This window comes from Teleopsis dalmanni, chromosome 2, assembly GCF_002237135.1.
Source record: "Teleopsis dalmanni isolate 2A chromosome 2, ASM223713v2, whole genome shotgun sequence".
In the NCBI taxonomy this organism is placed as follows: Eukaryota; Metazoa; Arthropoda; class Insecta; order Diptera; family Diopsidae; genus Teleopsis; species Teleopsis dalmanni.
In genome coordinates this window covers 114,640,654-114,657,003 of record NC_051847.1, presented here as the reverse complement: position 1 = coordinate 114,657,003, position 16,350 = coordinate 114,640,654, and the positions used below count along the sequence as shown (strand labels likewise).

Here is a 16,350-nt window from a genome sequence, read left to right as displayed (position 1 = left end):
AGAAAAAATGTGAATGTGTATATTTTTAGTTGTAACAACAAAAAAAAAACTTAAAGTTATAAAATTTATTGCTGATGATAAAGAAAATCTAAAATCAGTAATAGGAATAATTCTCAATTGTAGGATTTGTATTTTTAAAATTAAATATTTTAGAATAAATACAATTTAGTATCAAATTTTATTTTAAATAAAAAATTTTTAAATATATAATAAATTAACAACTGAAAGTAACAATGTTAAGACTTAAATTGTTTTTGGTAATAAAAGTTTAAAAAAAAATACTTAATTAAATTTTACCAAAATAGGTTTAATGAATTAGACTATAGTACACTACTTTTTTGATGACGCATTAGTTGCTTTGATAATGTATTAACAAAAGATGATACAGAAATTAAATAATTATAAATATGTTCTAAATAAAAATGATATAATTTTGTTTAGAAGATTTTGAAAGAAATTCTAAAATTATTCATTTTCTTCGGTTACCAAAAGTTCATACTCTTGCGCAGCATAACGATCCCAATCCGATGTCTGTAAAAAATATTTATTCGTGACTTAAAAATGTGCATGTACATATATAAAATTTCAAAACTCACATATTCGTCTCTTTGTGATGCAAAAGGATCGCGTTGCTCATGATCTAAATATTTTTCCAAATTGAAGAAAGTGTCGAAAAAGATGTGCGTCATTTTACAACGCTTCAAATCGCTTAGTGTAATTGCGTCTCGACGTTGTGGTTTTATCATATCAAGCATCTGAAAATTATTATTTTTTTTTAAAGTATTGACCATTGTAAATAGTGTAAAAAAGTAGGTCGATTTAAGATAATATGGAAAATATATATATTCAAACGCTTACCTGGCATAAGCAATCTTCAAAAGGTAACGTTTCAATACCTATCGATTCCATACGTTGCTGTTGCTCTTCATAGAAATATTCTAATTCGTACATAGACAATCTAAAATAAATACGTATTATATATGTATTTTTTGCTTTTATTTTATTTTAAGCTTTACATTCCATCACCGTCAATATCCATAACACGGAACCAGTACTCAATAGCAGTTGGCGTACGTTTATCCTCCTCCGATAGTAAAAACCAAACAAAATCGGTGTATGACATTTTTGGTTCATCATCCTCATTTTTCTTATTGTCACTCCGTGTAACGCAACCGGAAAAAATTCTTTCAACAATACGTGTTGACAATGCATGATCACTGTGTCCTGCTAAATCATCTTGACTTATAAGTAAGTCATGATCCTTGTCCAACTCCCAAAATTTACAATATATAACATAAAAATGCTCATAACTAAAAAAGGCCATAATTTGATTTATGTCATCTTCTTCTTCAAGTAGCGATATAATCTGTAATTGTTGAGTTACATTTTAAATCACCGAAAGAAGTTTTGCTAAAGAAGTTTTCTGGTACCTCCAAAAGATCTGATTTCTTTAGTTCTGAAATAGAAATTTTACCCGACCAACTACGATTTACAGTATAAAATATTCTGGCTATAACTGTGTGCACATATCTGGAATGAAACTCTATAGCTTCCTTCAAGAACGCTAATCCTGGATGTGTATCGACTACATCTTGCACCAAAGGCGCTAAATCTTCCGGAAGTATGTATGATCGAAATCGTTGCCCACGGGAAAGTATGTACACAAATCGCGATGCAGCATCATGACAATAAACATTCATTCTCAAAATTTACAAAAAAATACAAATTTGATTTTAATTTATTTTAACAAAGTCAATTTTAATAATTACTGTTTCCAAAACTCCACAAAACGTTGTCGTTCTACTAAACCGGAATTTCCCTGTTGACAGAAAAGTAAAACTGGCATACGCCAATAAAACGGTAAACCGCACAATTTTAATATGCGTGGCAGTTCGTCCTTAGTTACTTGATTATTCGGATATGAATCAAACGCGGATATGAATGATCGCAAAGTGCGTTCCAAGGCAATGGTTGGCTGTGGTTTGCCATGTGGAAAATAAAATCTACAGTATAAAAATATTGAAAGTATCAATTGAATAGTGTAAATTATATCCATAATATATGTATACATATATGGTAACTTGCTTTTTTACTTATTTGATACCTTGGTATGTAGACACTTTTAGTTGATCTGATTTCTTTCTGCAGAGAATTGTGTTCTTGTGGACTCGGTGGTGTAGCATGTAGTTTGACCTAATTAATTTAAAATTTTAAATTAATATATTATTAATTTTTAAATAAATATAACTATAAATATAATTATTTAAATAAATACATAACTATAAATTTTAAGCTCAATCATCTAAGGTTTGAGTATTATTGTTTTAATATTTGAATGATTAATAACATTTTAAGATATGTATATACAATATAGAATAAAAAATTGTATATACTAAAGACTGTAAACAAGAATTTAGTTGTTTTCTGTTTGTACCAAATGGACTCGTAAACCCCTGGATCGACCTGCTTTATATCTACATAAAAGGATCAAACACAGGCTATACATTCTTAATTGATTCTTTAGCTATTATTTTCTCGCAAGAAACCAAACGATATAAAAACTGGATCTATTGTATTGGATTTAGGCAATTTCACAGATTTTATATAAAGGTCTGTAGCACTGTAGCACTCTGAGTGTTGAAGGCTTGCTCCAATGTGTAATATCGAAACGAATTCCTCATTTTTTGTCAAACATCATTTTGCAAGAATACTTACCCTCCAGTAAAACTCCTAAGTATATGGCTTTTTCTTTTCGTTTCAACAGTTATCCATTTCAATCTATTGAAATTGAAAGCCGCCTTTTAGTTCTAGTCGTGAACAGACTATTCAAATTGTTTAAAGAGTTATTGTTTAAAAATTTCCGATACTTGAAGTCGAAACAATACGAATATTTACGAACGATTAAATCTTTAAATATTTCCAAAGATATTTGATAATTAATATTAGATAATATTAGAAACAGTTGTATATTCAACAAAAACACTTAGATAAAATAAAATTTTTGCAATTAGAATATTTCTACCTTTCTATATTTTTCAATAGATATATATTTGTATCCCACGCTTTGTTTAACCATACGTCATACGTTCAAATTTAGCAAACAATGACTGAGGAACAATGAAGAGGGTACTGATCCAACGAATTAATTTCTATTAATAACTTTATATTTTAGGATGCACTTCGATTAGATTAAACTTCGCTGACCTCAAAAGAATATTTGGGTTGGGGGTTTATTACGCCATATTACCTATCTATCTATCTATCTACCGATCTATCAATTCGTTTTTATATATAAGACCACTATAACATCTATTTTCTGTTTCTCTAAAATTTACAAATATTAAATTCTAAATCAAATTATCTTATATTTTATTATTAATAAACTGTAGGTATATGATGTAGGTATTATGATTATTGGTCAGAATTACTTTTAGCTTAACTCATTGGTAATAGTTGTTTATGTTTTAATTTACTGAACAACGAAAATACTTTGTGATGTGTAGGTATTTTGAGATACTTTCAAATATAAACAAAATAAAACAGATTTAGCAATACTCGTACATAAGATTCTTAAAAGTTCTTTAGATATGGTACAATGGCTTCATAGAAAACTGCTTCATGTATAGGTTTTTTGTTTAATATTAATTTCGTTATATAACCGAAGAACGCCACTAAATAAATTGTGCAAAATATTTTTAATTGTTTACATAAATTTTCCACTTGTTTGAATTATAAAAGTTCAGCACAAAGGCAAGAACAATCAATAAAGTTGTACAAAACATAAATAAATAAATAAATAAGATTGTTTCAATAAAACTAAAATAAAATACTACATAAATAGCTGTGTTTCGATTTAAACAATACTAAAGTAATATTTTAAATTCTTCCATACAAGAGTATCTGTAAGATTTTGTGTAAAAACATTTTCTTCAAAAATACGATTTTGAAGTGATGTTCATGTGATGTTGAAGTGATGGTGTTCATGAAGTGCCATAAAGTTAATAATGGAGCAATCCGAATTTAGGAATAGTTCATCCTATTCGAATTCCAAGTGCTAAAATTGTGTGAGATTAAAAAATTCAGTTTGCAAAATTAATACAAATTTCAATAGAAATAAAATAGAATATTCAATAGAATATATTCAACCTGAAATGAAATTAGTTTGGCTTTTCTACAATTTTTTATTACTAATTTTTTGAAGAAAAAAACGAATTGCCGGATCAGTTCATAAGTCTAAAATCAAATTGAACAATATTATTGAAACACAAGTTTAAAAACTGACACTAGATATGATACTAAATATTGTTTATAGTTTATTGCATTTTTTAAGTAATTGGTTAGTCTCTCTTAGACATCCTCCTTATGATCGTTTAATGATATCATCTTTACTCAATAAAAAAGTTTAACTGATTCAAAATACATTATTCTGAATTCCCTTATATATTTAAATACTCGTATTTATTGTTTTTAAGAAGTGATGAATATATTTTGTTTCATCCAAATTGTAAGACCTACATATACTGTAGACTTATGTTGGCTATAATCGCCACCGTTGTAGTCCTATTTTATTTGTTTTGTACCTCAAACATCTGCGCTAACTGTGGGGTGCATACATTTATAGATGGACTCTATTTGACATTTGTTTTTCTTTATAGGTTGTGAATGTATTTCTATGCTTTTACTGTTTTAGCAATATTTCTCTTTGATTATTCCAAATAACGCGATTTGCTCTTTCCTTTGCCCAAAAGATTTTGCTTTCCGGATCTCTCTTGCCCGTTGTATATGTTTGTTTCTATATATATATTGTTTTCTGTATATATATATTATATGGTTTTTGGAATTGTTACAGGAAGATTTAAAATTTTCTCGCTAAAAATGTAAATAATGTTGCAGTTTATCTATATCTTCAAAATCTTGTAACTTTAGATCTAAAATGTGATAAAATGTGTTCTGTGGTGGAACATGGTAACTATATGGAATATATGGAGACATTTTGAACCACTAATAGAGTATTCAAGCATCTTTCAGTTTAAGACAAGTTAAAAAAATCATCAATCTTGAATTGTTATAGAGTGATCAAGATATAGAGTGATATAGAGTGATCAGTGTACTCTCTAATATCCAGACTGTTATTAATGTACTGAGTTGTTTTGTAACCAGCTGAAGATACTTTTAATACCTTAAAAATAGTAAATACAAACAAACTATTTACCATATGGATATTAGGACACACTATAAGGGAAAAGAGCTGCAAGGATGTTATGTTATGTTCTTAACATCATATTATGCAGTTATAAAATCTTACGTGGACTCGTTGTCAGAAAGAAATTTTATTTTAAAGAAGGACTTAGAACTCGGGAAGCACTATTATATATTCAAATTTTAGTTCAAAACTGCAAAGATGTTCACAAAGACGTTTTTCTCTGTTCTCTGTCGATAGACTACGAGAAAGCGTTCGACAACGTGAAACATGTAAAACTTATTGAAATTCTTCAAAACATTGATATTGATGACAAGGAAATCCGATGCATTAATAATTTGTACTGGCAACAAACTGCGCATGCAAATATCGATGGTGATATAACAGAAGAGATAGACAGGCATATTGTCGCCACTGTTATTCAATGTACACTCAGAAAAAATATTTGAAGAATTCATTAGTGATATTCAACATGGTGTGAAAGTAAACGGCGTTTTCATTAACATCAGATACGCAGATCACATCGCTTTATTGCCGATAATCTAAGCGGCCTATCAGAGCTAGTAAGCGGGGTTAACGCCACTAGCGAACAATATGGGCTACGAATAAACATAAATAAAACAAAATATCTGATTGTAAACCCAAAAAATATTTATAACAACACAAATTTAATGAATAACAATATTGCTGTAGAAAGAGTATAACATAAATTGGAATTGTTCGAAAGAGATCAAATGCCGATTAGAAATAGTATGTAATACTTTTCTTAAATACAAAAAAGTTCTTAGCACCCATGGAAACCTGGAATTTGAAAATTGTTGATATTAACAAGCTCGAAGCATTTGAGTTACGGATTTTTCGGAGAATTCTCAAAATTCCATGGACAGACCATGTTACAAATAATGAAATGTTACGAAGAATGAGATGTGATCGCAAATTGTTAACAACTATAAAAAGAAGAGCCTACCTAGAGCATAAAAAAGAAAACAGCCTACCTAGGACATATCATGAGAAAATCAAAATACGAGCTACTCCAAATGATTATTCAGGGGAACGCGGTATTGGTAGGAAACAATTTTCATGGCTGCGAAACATTCGTCAATGGACCCACATACGAGAGGTTGGCAACCTTATAAATATAGCTAGATGTAGAGAGCAAAACGCAGAAATAGTAAAAAATTTGTAATTGTGTTTATCAAAAGTTAATTAAACAATATAGTATTATGTTTTGTTATGTTATATGATCACCAATATTCGAAATCGAATTGGCAAATAAAGAAGAAGAAGAAGAAGCAATTACAAATATTATGTCATTTCCAATATCATATGTTAATACCATGACAAGATGTTAATAACATAACACTTTCCTCTAAGGTCGGAACAATTATATAAACAAATTCATTAAGTAAAAAATTAAAAAAATAAATTCTTAATTTCACATTCGAATAGTGAATCACGTCTGAAAAAATCACAGTTTCTTTGCAAGGCTCGTAATGCCTTGCACGAATCTATTAAGGGTTATGTGAAAATTGCAAACTAAAACAGCACTGTTATAATCAAGATTTATCTAGGAAGAAATATTATAGATTGTACTAAAAGAATTAACTGCCTTGACTAGAAGTGATGTTAAGCAATATGGCTTATACCCATGAATTTATGTACCATATATTTATAAAGTAATAAATGTCCTTATATTATTTCAATTTACTTTTGTTGTTAAAATAAATGAAAGTCCTATTTCTGAGGCCTGAAATGAGTATAAAACACTAAATACGCAGGCTAATTTTTCTTCTTGTTAAGTTTTACCATTTAGCTGTTGGTACGAACAATTTTATGAAAAAACTCTTTTTGTGCAATTTCACTTATAAAATTTTATTAATAACTACAATTGAAACAATATCCAAGACTTTAAAAAAATCGAAAATTATCATTTTCGATTAAGTAGTAAAAAAGTTACAAGGGTTTAAAGTTTAAAGTTTTGCGAAATTGCAAACTGCAAATTACTGAAAAACAAATGGCGGATCACGCCCATTTTTTGCCTAAAGTTGTATTGTCACGTACGTAATAAATGTATATAGTCTAATAAGGGTAAAAAGTTTTTTCTTACGATAATGAAGTTGTGACATAGGTATGTATTATAGCATAGATATTTTGGGCATCAAAATTTCAACTTTCTAAAAAACTAAAAAATCCGAAAATGGACCATTTTTCACCCAAAATTTAGAAGAGTTCCAGTAGGGTGAATGAGCTCAAGATAAATTTAAAAGAAAGACAATCTCAAAAATAAAGTTTTAGGAAAATTTCATTTCAATATTTACACTGTGCATCAGGTTAAAATATGGAATAAAATAAATATTGAATTTTTACTTTTATTTTTATTTCCATCACATACTTAAGACCAAAGTAGCCTAAGTAAAAATTAAAACTAAAAAAACGCAGCATACTGATCATAAACTATATTATCAATAAAAAGATTTGTGTTTAATACTGTCAGCAATATATGACTCACATTTTTGTTCAACCGAAAAGAATTTAAGTATTTTGATGGACATGCGGATCTGGTGTATGTTCTGATATGCACAACTCTCTTGTTGGCAAAGAATTAATCTCAAAAACGAAGTCAAAGAAGTACATCCTTCAGTTATTGTGCAATGAAGTGATAATGGGTTTAGCTGGAAAGGCCAGAATTCTTTCATGATCGTTTTTCTATTTATCATAAATTGTGTAAGAATTTATGGAGAGTTCAAAGAATTACAGAATTAATTAAACATAAATAAAGGTATATATGTACATATATATTTATATTGTAAACAAATAACATATAAAGAAACCTTGTATATATATGTATATTTATACGTGTATAACATATATAATATGTAAACAATTTTAAGATAGGTATAAATATGGATAGTAGTAGGCAGTGGCGGAGCTAGACCAACTCTGCACGTCGGCGACATCAGAATTGCGAGGCCTCCTTTATAACCCAGTTGTAAACTTTCAAGTTATATTGTTGAAAGTTTTATTGCTAATCAAATTAAAATAAACACAAATTAAAAAAAATGAATTTTCCTACTTTTAGCCTCACTCAATTTTTTTTCATAATTTGCACCAGCTGCTATTTTTGCTTCAATTTATAGAATTTCCAATGCAGATTGTGTCTCTTGGATCATCATACTTTTCTAGTACGTCTTAATCAATTTTAACTTTGAGAAGCTTCTTTCCGTCCAAGCTATACTGACTGGAACTGTGAACATGAATCTGGTTGCTATATAAACATTCGGAAATACTTCGAATATGGTAAACGCCATTATAAAACCAAATTGTTCAAAATATTTATTAAGCGCTTAGAATCCACAGTCGGTAACTTTGTGTGAGGGCCCTGTGGACGCGAGGCCTTCGGCGGTCGCCGACATCGCTGACGCCTAGCAACGCTACTGGTAGTAGGAAGATGTGTTCAAATACAAGTATTTTATAAGTGGCCGATTATAATAAAACTATTAATTATTAATAATTTATGTCAATATTAATTTAACATTTGTACTTTAATTAAAATCAAGAGCCAAAAGTAAATACTAAATACTATTTAAATGATTTAAAGTATTATTATTTATTGTTTGTATTGTTCAATTTTTATGATGTTTATTATTTTTCGTGTTTTTATATTCTTTGTTGTTAGTCATCTCATGGTCTGAAGATTCATCAGACTAAACTGGCTGTTAATTGTTGGTACAATTGTTGGTACAGGAATGTATTGTTGATAGTGAGGACTTGACACCAATAATTCGTTACGGTGTTTTGGTATTGCTTCAATTTGCTTTGATTGTATTGCGGTGCTTTTTAATCGTCAATTTCTACAATTTTTATAGTGAAATCGACCCAGTTTTTTCAGAACCTTTCCTGTTTTTCAAATTCTTTTTTTATTTGAAAAATCGCCTGGATCTATCATTTGTTTACTTTTGGGTTTAGGGCTTTATTTTCTTTAACTAAATAAGAATTTGACGATTAAGATATCACTCTGAAGTTCTTTTTCCATCTGTCGAAAGTATAGTTCTATATCTCATAAGGATTTTCTTAACTTTCGCGTTAGTAGGTGTCGCAATAGACACCAATGCTTTTTAATTTTCTTTTTAAACTTCAAGTTAACACATTTTTCGCAAGATCTTACTGGTTGCTCTATGTCTTTATCGATGCATACCCAGTAACACTACCATATATACATGCTAATTGTTTCATTCTTGTAATGCCATTATTAGTACGGTGAGCGTCCTTTAATATTATACTTTGCAAGCTTTTGGATATAACAGCCTTCAAACCTTTAAATATAATAACTTCGTTTATATAAAATTCTTATTTATTTTTAGATTTTAATATTTGAAATTTTAAAAATAGTTGTACAACAGGTTTGATTGACCTCTTCGTTAATGACTTTGTCTGTCGAATTTCTCAAATTATTTGATGTTGCTCTTGATAAACAATCCACATTTGAGTTTTCAATTCACTTTTTGAATATATCTTCATAGTCGAACCCTTGTTAAATATACTGGTCAACGAACTATTGTCGGTTACAAGTTTGAAATTCCTATCATACAAATGTGTGAAGAAATCATTAACTGTAAATACTATTGCCAATGCTTCTCGATTAATGTCGCTGTAATATCTTTCTGGCTGTTAGACTTGCGTCAGTAACAACAATTATAGGTCGAATGGTGGAAGTACCAAATTATTATAAATTATACGTTTTGAGTCTTGTAAATGCTCTTTTACCAACAAAACTTTTGATTCTTTTGAATTTTCCGCAGAGGATATGTTTCTGTCGAAAGATTTGGAATAAATCTAAAATAGTGTGACAACATTCCCAAAAATCTTTTTACGTCGTCAGCATTTCTTGGATGCTCTATTTTATTTATAGCTTCTGCTTTCTGGGATGATTTTGAGAAAGTTGTATTATCATGTTGTATTTCATAATTCAAGAACTGGATCACAGTTTTGAAAAATTGACATTTACTTAAATTTAAGTTTAAATCGTATTGTTGCGATTTACTTGAACAATTTAATAATTTATGTTAACACTCTTCAAGAATAAATATGGTTGACCTATTCATCCAAAATGTTTCTTTTTGCGTCGAAATCGTTTGTATTTCACTCGATTCCTTGCTCACTCTTAGATGTAGATACGCTTTGAACAAATCCAATCTGCAAAAACTATTTTGAACCTTTTAAACTATTTAATATATAGTTTATTTTACGAATCGGGTAATTTGAAAAACGGAGAGTTGGATTAACATTTATCTTGTAATCGATACACAACCTTACACTTCCGTCTGGCTTTGGTATTAGTACCAGTGGTGAACCCCAATCATTTGCATCGATTTTGCTTATAATGCCTTACACTTCAGTCTGGCTTTGGTATTACTACCAGTGGTGAACCCCAATCATTTGCATCGATTTTGCTTATAATGCCTTCTTTTTCAAAGGCTTCTAGTTTTTGATTAAACTTTTCTTTTAGCGTGTACGGGATATCTCGAGCTGCCGCTTGGCTAGCATTTCATTTTTGAATCAGCTTATTTTGATTTTTATTGAATGACTCCAATCGTTGCGCAAATTGAGTGCCGTCCATTTTGAAATATTTCTTTCCTTTATCTTCGTCGCCAATTATTATATCTTATTTTTTATTGTTTGTTTTGTTGCATATTTAAAATAATTATTATTCAACTGCGTAACTGTCTATTTGAGAAAGATGTGAACATGCAAGGCAAAGTGTCCGATTGCAATTACCTTGTTAATTGCCAGCGCGATTCTTTCTTGAAGAGAAATCTCCAAGTTGACACACAGTCTCTACGTGTCCCCTTCTGGATAGCTACAATTATCCGTGCATTGTGAACTAATGTGTGCAGCAAAATCCTCCTCATAGATATATGAGGTTATACGTCGGGCTTGCACCTACCATAGAAAAACACCATTCCAATGAAAACAAAAAGTCAATCTGAGATAAGGAAACCGTTTACTATTGACAACAAACGTAAACGATATAACGAACATGATTTAAGAAAATGCACCTAGAATGCCCGAACTCTTTACAGAGAGTTAGATTATTGATCTCAAGAAATATAAGGCTCACATTACTGCCCTCCAGGAAATACAGTAGCCAGAACAAGGATGCTTAAACGAGAACATTGTGACATCTACTACAGCTGCCATGCAACAAAGCACGAATTCGGAGTTGGAGGCTTGCTAAAATCTGTATTAGAGCAAAATTTTTTTACATGACCCTAATTTGTACACCCTCCCCGACGGAAGATAAAATTGACGACACCAAGGAAACTTTTTATGAACAACTTGAACACCATATGAACACTATTCTCATCATGATATCCAAATCCTTATAGGAGACTTTAACGCAGAGGGTAAAGAAGGTATCTTTAGTGCTATATACTGACGTGACTCAAGCCGTCATACAAAAATTTCTGATAATAGAAGAAGGCTGATTGATTTCAACGCATCTAGAAACATGGTAGTATGCATACCAGATTCCAGATCTCAACACATATAAGGCAACATGGCTGTCACCTAATTAAAACACAAGATCTTCACTTGATTTCACGTTGTGATAGCCGGAGGGCATACTTCCAGTGCCTTAGAAATACGTACTATCCGAGGATCCAATATCGACTCGGATCATTACCTTGTTGCAGCCAAGATTCGCACACGTTTATGTGCGATTAAAAATGTACGTGAAGAATCACAGCGAAAACTAGACCTCGAAAATGAATCTGAAGAAACCGATGTATGTGCACAATAGAACCTCATTTGCGACTCTATGCATACCGCTGCAGAAGAAGTGATTGGCTATCATCGTAGACAAAGAACAGTGTCATGACACTGCCGCAGAGAAAGACGCAACATATCAAGCCACCCTGTGGTCAGACAAACGAGAAGGGAAGAAAAGAGATTTTTTCAGGCAAAAAAGAAAGAAGCAGAAAGACGTGAGGACGAATAGCTTGAGAAGATGGGCGACAAAAAACTAACTCGAAAATTCTATCAAATGGTTATAAACCCGGAATTAATTCCTGCAAAAATCAAAATTGTAATCTGGTGATTGATATCCAAAGAATGCTTAGAGGGATCACTGGTGGACGTAGAGCAACACCACCAGCTTCGTTCAAATCGGGAAAAATCTTTGCGAACCGTTTGATACCAAACGAGATTTCATAGAGGGTGACTCCTTGTCGTGTGACTAATGGATTGATATCCATTAAAAGTCTTAAAGGAAGTCTTGGTGGACTTAGAGCAACACCACTAGTAGAAAACGATAATCCGAGCAACAGATTTAAACCACTCTGGCACAATATTCTACAAAAGTGTAATATGATATTGATATCATTCGCCTGATCATCTGCGTCGTCAGTGCCGCATTTTTTAACTTAGAAAAACAAATGAAGCAAATTAGTTTTGTGGTAACTGAGTAGTAAAAAAAATATTTTCTGTCAGCAAACAAATCTGCAGAGCATCTTGGGATCCACGTCACTGTTGACAATTACATATAAGTTCGAAGTTGTGCAAGACTTTGTTTATTTAGGAACCAGTTTAAACACCAAAAATGATGTCAGCCTAGAGATTTAATGAAAAATCATTCTTGCCAACAGATGTTACTTCGGGCTAAGTAGGCAATTGAGAAATAAAGCCCTCTCTCTACAAACAAAAATCACATTCTACAAATCTCTTATCATGCCTGTCCTGCTGTATGGTACAGTAGTTTGAACAATTACCAATAGTGATGAGAAGGCGTTAGAAGGATTCGAGAGAAAAATTCTTTGGAAGCTCTATGCTCCTTTATGCGTTGATGTAAAGCAATGCATGCATGTAATACATGAATTGTTCATCGAAAAACATTGTAATCAGCTTAGAAAAAACTCTTAAAAAAACTCCTAAATAGTATTAAATATCTTACTAGGTTATCAAAAAAATTATTTTTGTACCAACTTTATTATTTGTAAAACTAAATCTTGATACTACATTGAGAAGGTGTTGAAATTCATCTACAAAATTTATAAAAACTGCAGATATGGTTTTCTATCAGCAAAATCCATTAATCACCCATTCATCTTTTCTTATAATTATGATTTAATACAAATACTTCTTTAAAAAAAAATTTTTTTTGTTAATTTTGGTAGATTCTAAAAAGTAATTAATTGGACTGCAGATATGGTTTTCTAAAACATTTATTAATGTGCATCACGATTTACTGAATATATATTCGTAGTTTAACTATAAATTTTAAGGATAACATTGCAGTTCGTGCAATCAGCAAAACCCATTAATCACCCATTCATCTTTTCTTATAATTATGATTTAATACATATACTTCTTTAAAAATTTTTTTTTTGTTACTTATGGAAGATTCTAGAAAGTAATTAATTGGACATTCTATTGATATACTTATTTTGATTATATAATTTCATTATCTACCGTTGCGGCCGAATGTACACTATAGTGTGAAGGAATATTTACGATTGAAATATTAAAATGTACTCTTATTCAAATGCTGTGATAGAACTTATTATCGAGCAATTAAATATTTCCCTATAATTTTGACTAAATTTGACTAAGTTTTCTTTTATGAAAATATTAAAAAAATAATGATAATTACTTTACAAAAAGATCTAGAAGAATACTTCTAAAATTTGTCGGCTTTTAATGAAAAAACCCACGTGGAAATAAATTTTTGGACAAAGGCCTGTCACTAACGATTAACAGAATCCCAAAGAAATATGCGCTTGACTATTATTAGTTATTTAACAAAAACAGAAATTAGCATTCCATTAATTAGTATAATTGCTAATTCAATATACCCTTAGAGTTAAATTATTATATATCAAACTTCACTGCACTCTTAAAGATAAAATAATTAAAATTAAATAAATAACGCTTAAATGATGCCCAATTGGTACCCAACTGCGTATGAGTGTTATTAATAATTTATTAAAAATAATATTCTTTGGATTAAACGTGTAGCATTATGTATGTAGCTGTCTAAATTATTTTTAAATTTCTAATTTTATTAAATTTAACCGCCTTAAAGCACGTGAGGGGTAAATAAATACATTTAGCGGTATGACATGAACTAAGAAATTAAAAAGAAATACTAACTGCAATGTATTTATACGAGTGCTTAATCATGTTATACAAATATTAGAAAAACATTTATCATGTGAATATGTTTTAAACTGTTTCGTACAGAACTGCAAATCAATGATATTCTAACAAATAAAAAGAATTTTCTATCAAATGAAATGGTTTGGCAATTGCTAGAAAAATTGTTGTTATTGTTGTTATTGTTGTTATTGTTGGAGCAACCTAAAATCGATCAACGATTTGTGCTCTTCTAGAGTTTAATTTTATTTTATATTACAATTTGTTTTTTATATTCGTAGTTGCTATTTTGCTATAGTTGCAAAGTTTTTTTCCTCATGTGCTATTAGATAACAAGTTGAAAAAAAATTTTTTTTTTGAGGCTACGTTTTTTAGTTCTATTTAATTTCCTATTTTTAATATTTTACTGTACTATTTATACTGTATGTGGAGTTAGACACTCGTAAATATGTGAATGTTACCTGAAATAATTATTTTTCAAATTACAAGTGTTTTTTTTTTTTAGTTAAAAGTAATAAAATAAATAATAATAATATTCTACTTTGAGGAAAAGAAGCATAACTCACCTTCACCAACAGTTTAGGCGATGTGTCTGCTGGATTTGGACGTTTTATATTTAAGTTCATATTCCGCACATCAGGACATTTTTCGAACATTAAAACACGCTCTGCGACGGAACCACGCGTCAGTATAGGACGTCCTGCTATTTATTTCATACATATATATATATACACATATTTAAATAATATTTAATTGGCATTTAAACACATATAAAATATTTAATTTTTATTTACAATTTTTATCCAAACCATTTGTTAATGATCTTGTTGTCGTTTTTGCTTTTGTTGGTGCTGGCATATTTGCACGCGCTACGTCCATTACGTTTTCCGTTTCAAGTAAATTGGCAACACTGATTTTGTTATCCTTTTCTGTTTTATGGATCGCTGTTGCTGTTGCTGTTGCTGATGCTGATCCTGTTCCTGATACTGCTATTCCTTTACTACAATTTATTATTTTTGTGTTACTATTATTGATATTTTTATTATTTTCCGCAATTGCTACTGATTTAGCTGTTACCGATTTAATTAATTTATTAGTACTTTTCGTTGTTTTATCGTCCCCTTTTGTTTTAGTACTAATTTGCTGTTGCTGTTGATCTCGCTGTAGCTTCTTATTATCAGTTGCTGTTGGTGACGTTGTTGTTTTAGATGATGATGGCACTGCTGCGGCCGCTGCTGCCGCTGGTGTTACTTGTGCTAATGCTAATTCTGATGCTAATGTTGATGACACTGCTGATGCTGATGCTGTTGATGTTGACGTTAATGTTGATGGTGGCATTAATTTTGTAGATGCTACTTTTGTCGCGACTGCGCTGCCGTTGCTCTTTTTGGCAAAATTATTTGCCTTTTTATCAATAACGTTGCTAGTACGTGTTGTAACGGGGGTGGTGGTGGTATTGGCTGCAACATTACTGTTGCTATTAATTTTGGCATTTTTTTTATTGTTTACTTTATCATTATCAATTACTATTGTTGTCAATGTTGGGCTATTTGTTATAGTTTTGGTAATTGCTTTTGAATTTGTTTTATTTGTTGCAGATGCTTCTGAACCTGTTGCTGCTACTTTGCCTACTGCAGTTGTTGTTGCAAGCTGTGTTGGTATTGTTGCAATACTCGATTTGTTCGTTTTTTTTACAATTTTTGTAGAATCTGCATTTTCTTGCAGTAATTCTTTGATTTTTAAAAGGTTTTGCGTTTGAATTTCCGTTAAATTTTTAACGTCCAAATTTAAGTCAAAATCAAAATTTAGTTCTAGCGGCTTCGTGCTCAAAGAATTGCCATGCGTTGTCGGATTTGTTATTATTTTCGACTTTGTTACACCACTTGTACCGCCAACATTGCCAATTTTTTCGGCAACTTTTTTGTGTTTTTCGTATGGTTGTTCTGCGGTTGTTTCAACAATTTTAACGCATGCGTTGTTTTTTAAAATTGGCGCTGTTG

The 16,350-nt window shown here is 30.5% G+C and overlaps 1 protein-coding gene across 1 annotated transcript in view; it reads right to left on the bottom strand.

Moving 5' to 3' along the window:
* The window catches only part of LOC119675519 (chitinase-like protein PB1E7.04c), a 27,330-nt gene continuing 10,980 nt past the window's right edge, over positions 1-16,350 (bottom strand). The window contains exons 4-12 of the mRNA XM_038086726.1: positions 15,145-16,344; positions 14,917-15,053; positions 2,105-2,193; positions 1,770-2,003; positions 1,431-1,701; positions 1,017-1,366; positions 859-958; positions 597-755; positions 1-531 (exon numbers count right to left, since the gene is read on the bottom strand). Of these exons, the coding sequence (XP_037942654.1) occupies positions 466-531; positions 597-755; positions 859-958; positions 1,017-1,366; positions 1,431-1,701; positions 1,770-2,003; positions 2,105-2,193; positions 14,917-15,053; positions 15,145-16,344 (2,606 nt within the window). The 3' untranslated portion in view covers positions 1-465. The remainder of the gene's footprint in view (positions 532-596; positions 756-858; positions 959-1,016; positions 1,367-1,430; positions 1,702-1,769; positions 2,004-2,104; positions 2,194-14,916; positions 15,054-15,144; positions 16,345-16,350) is intronic.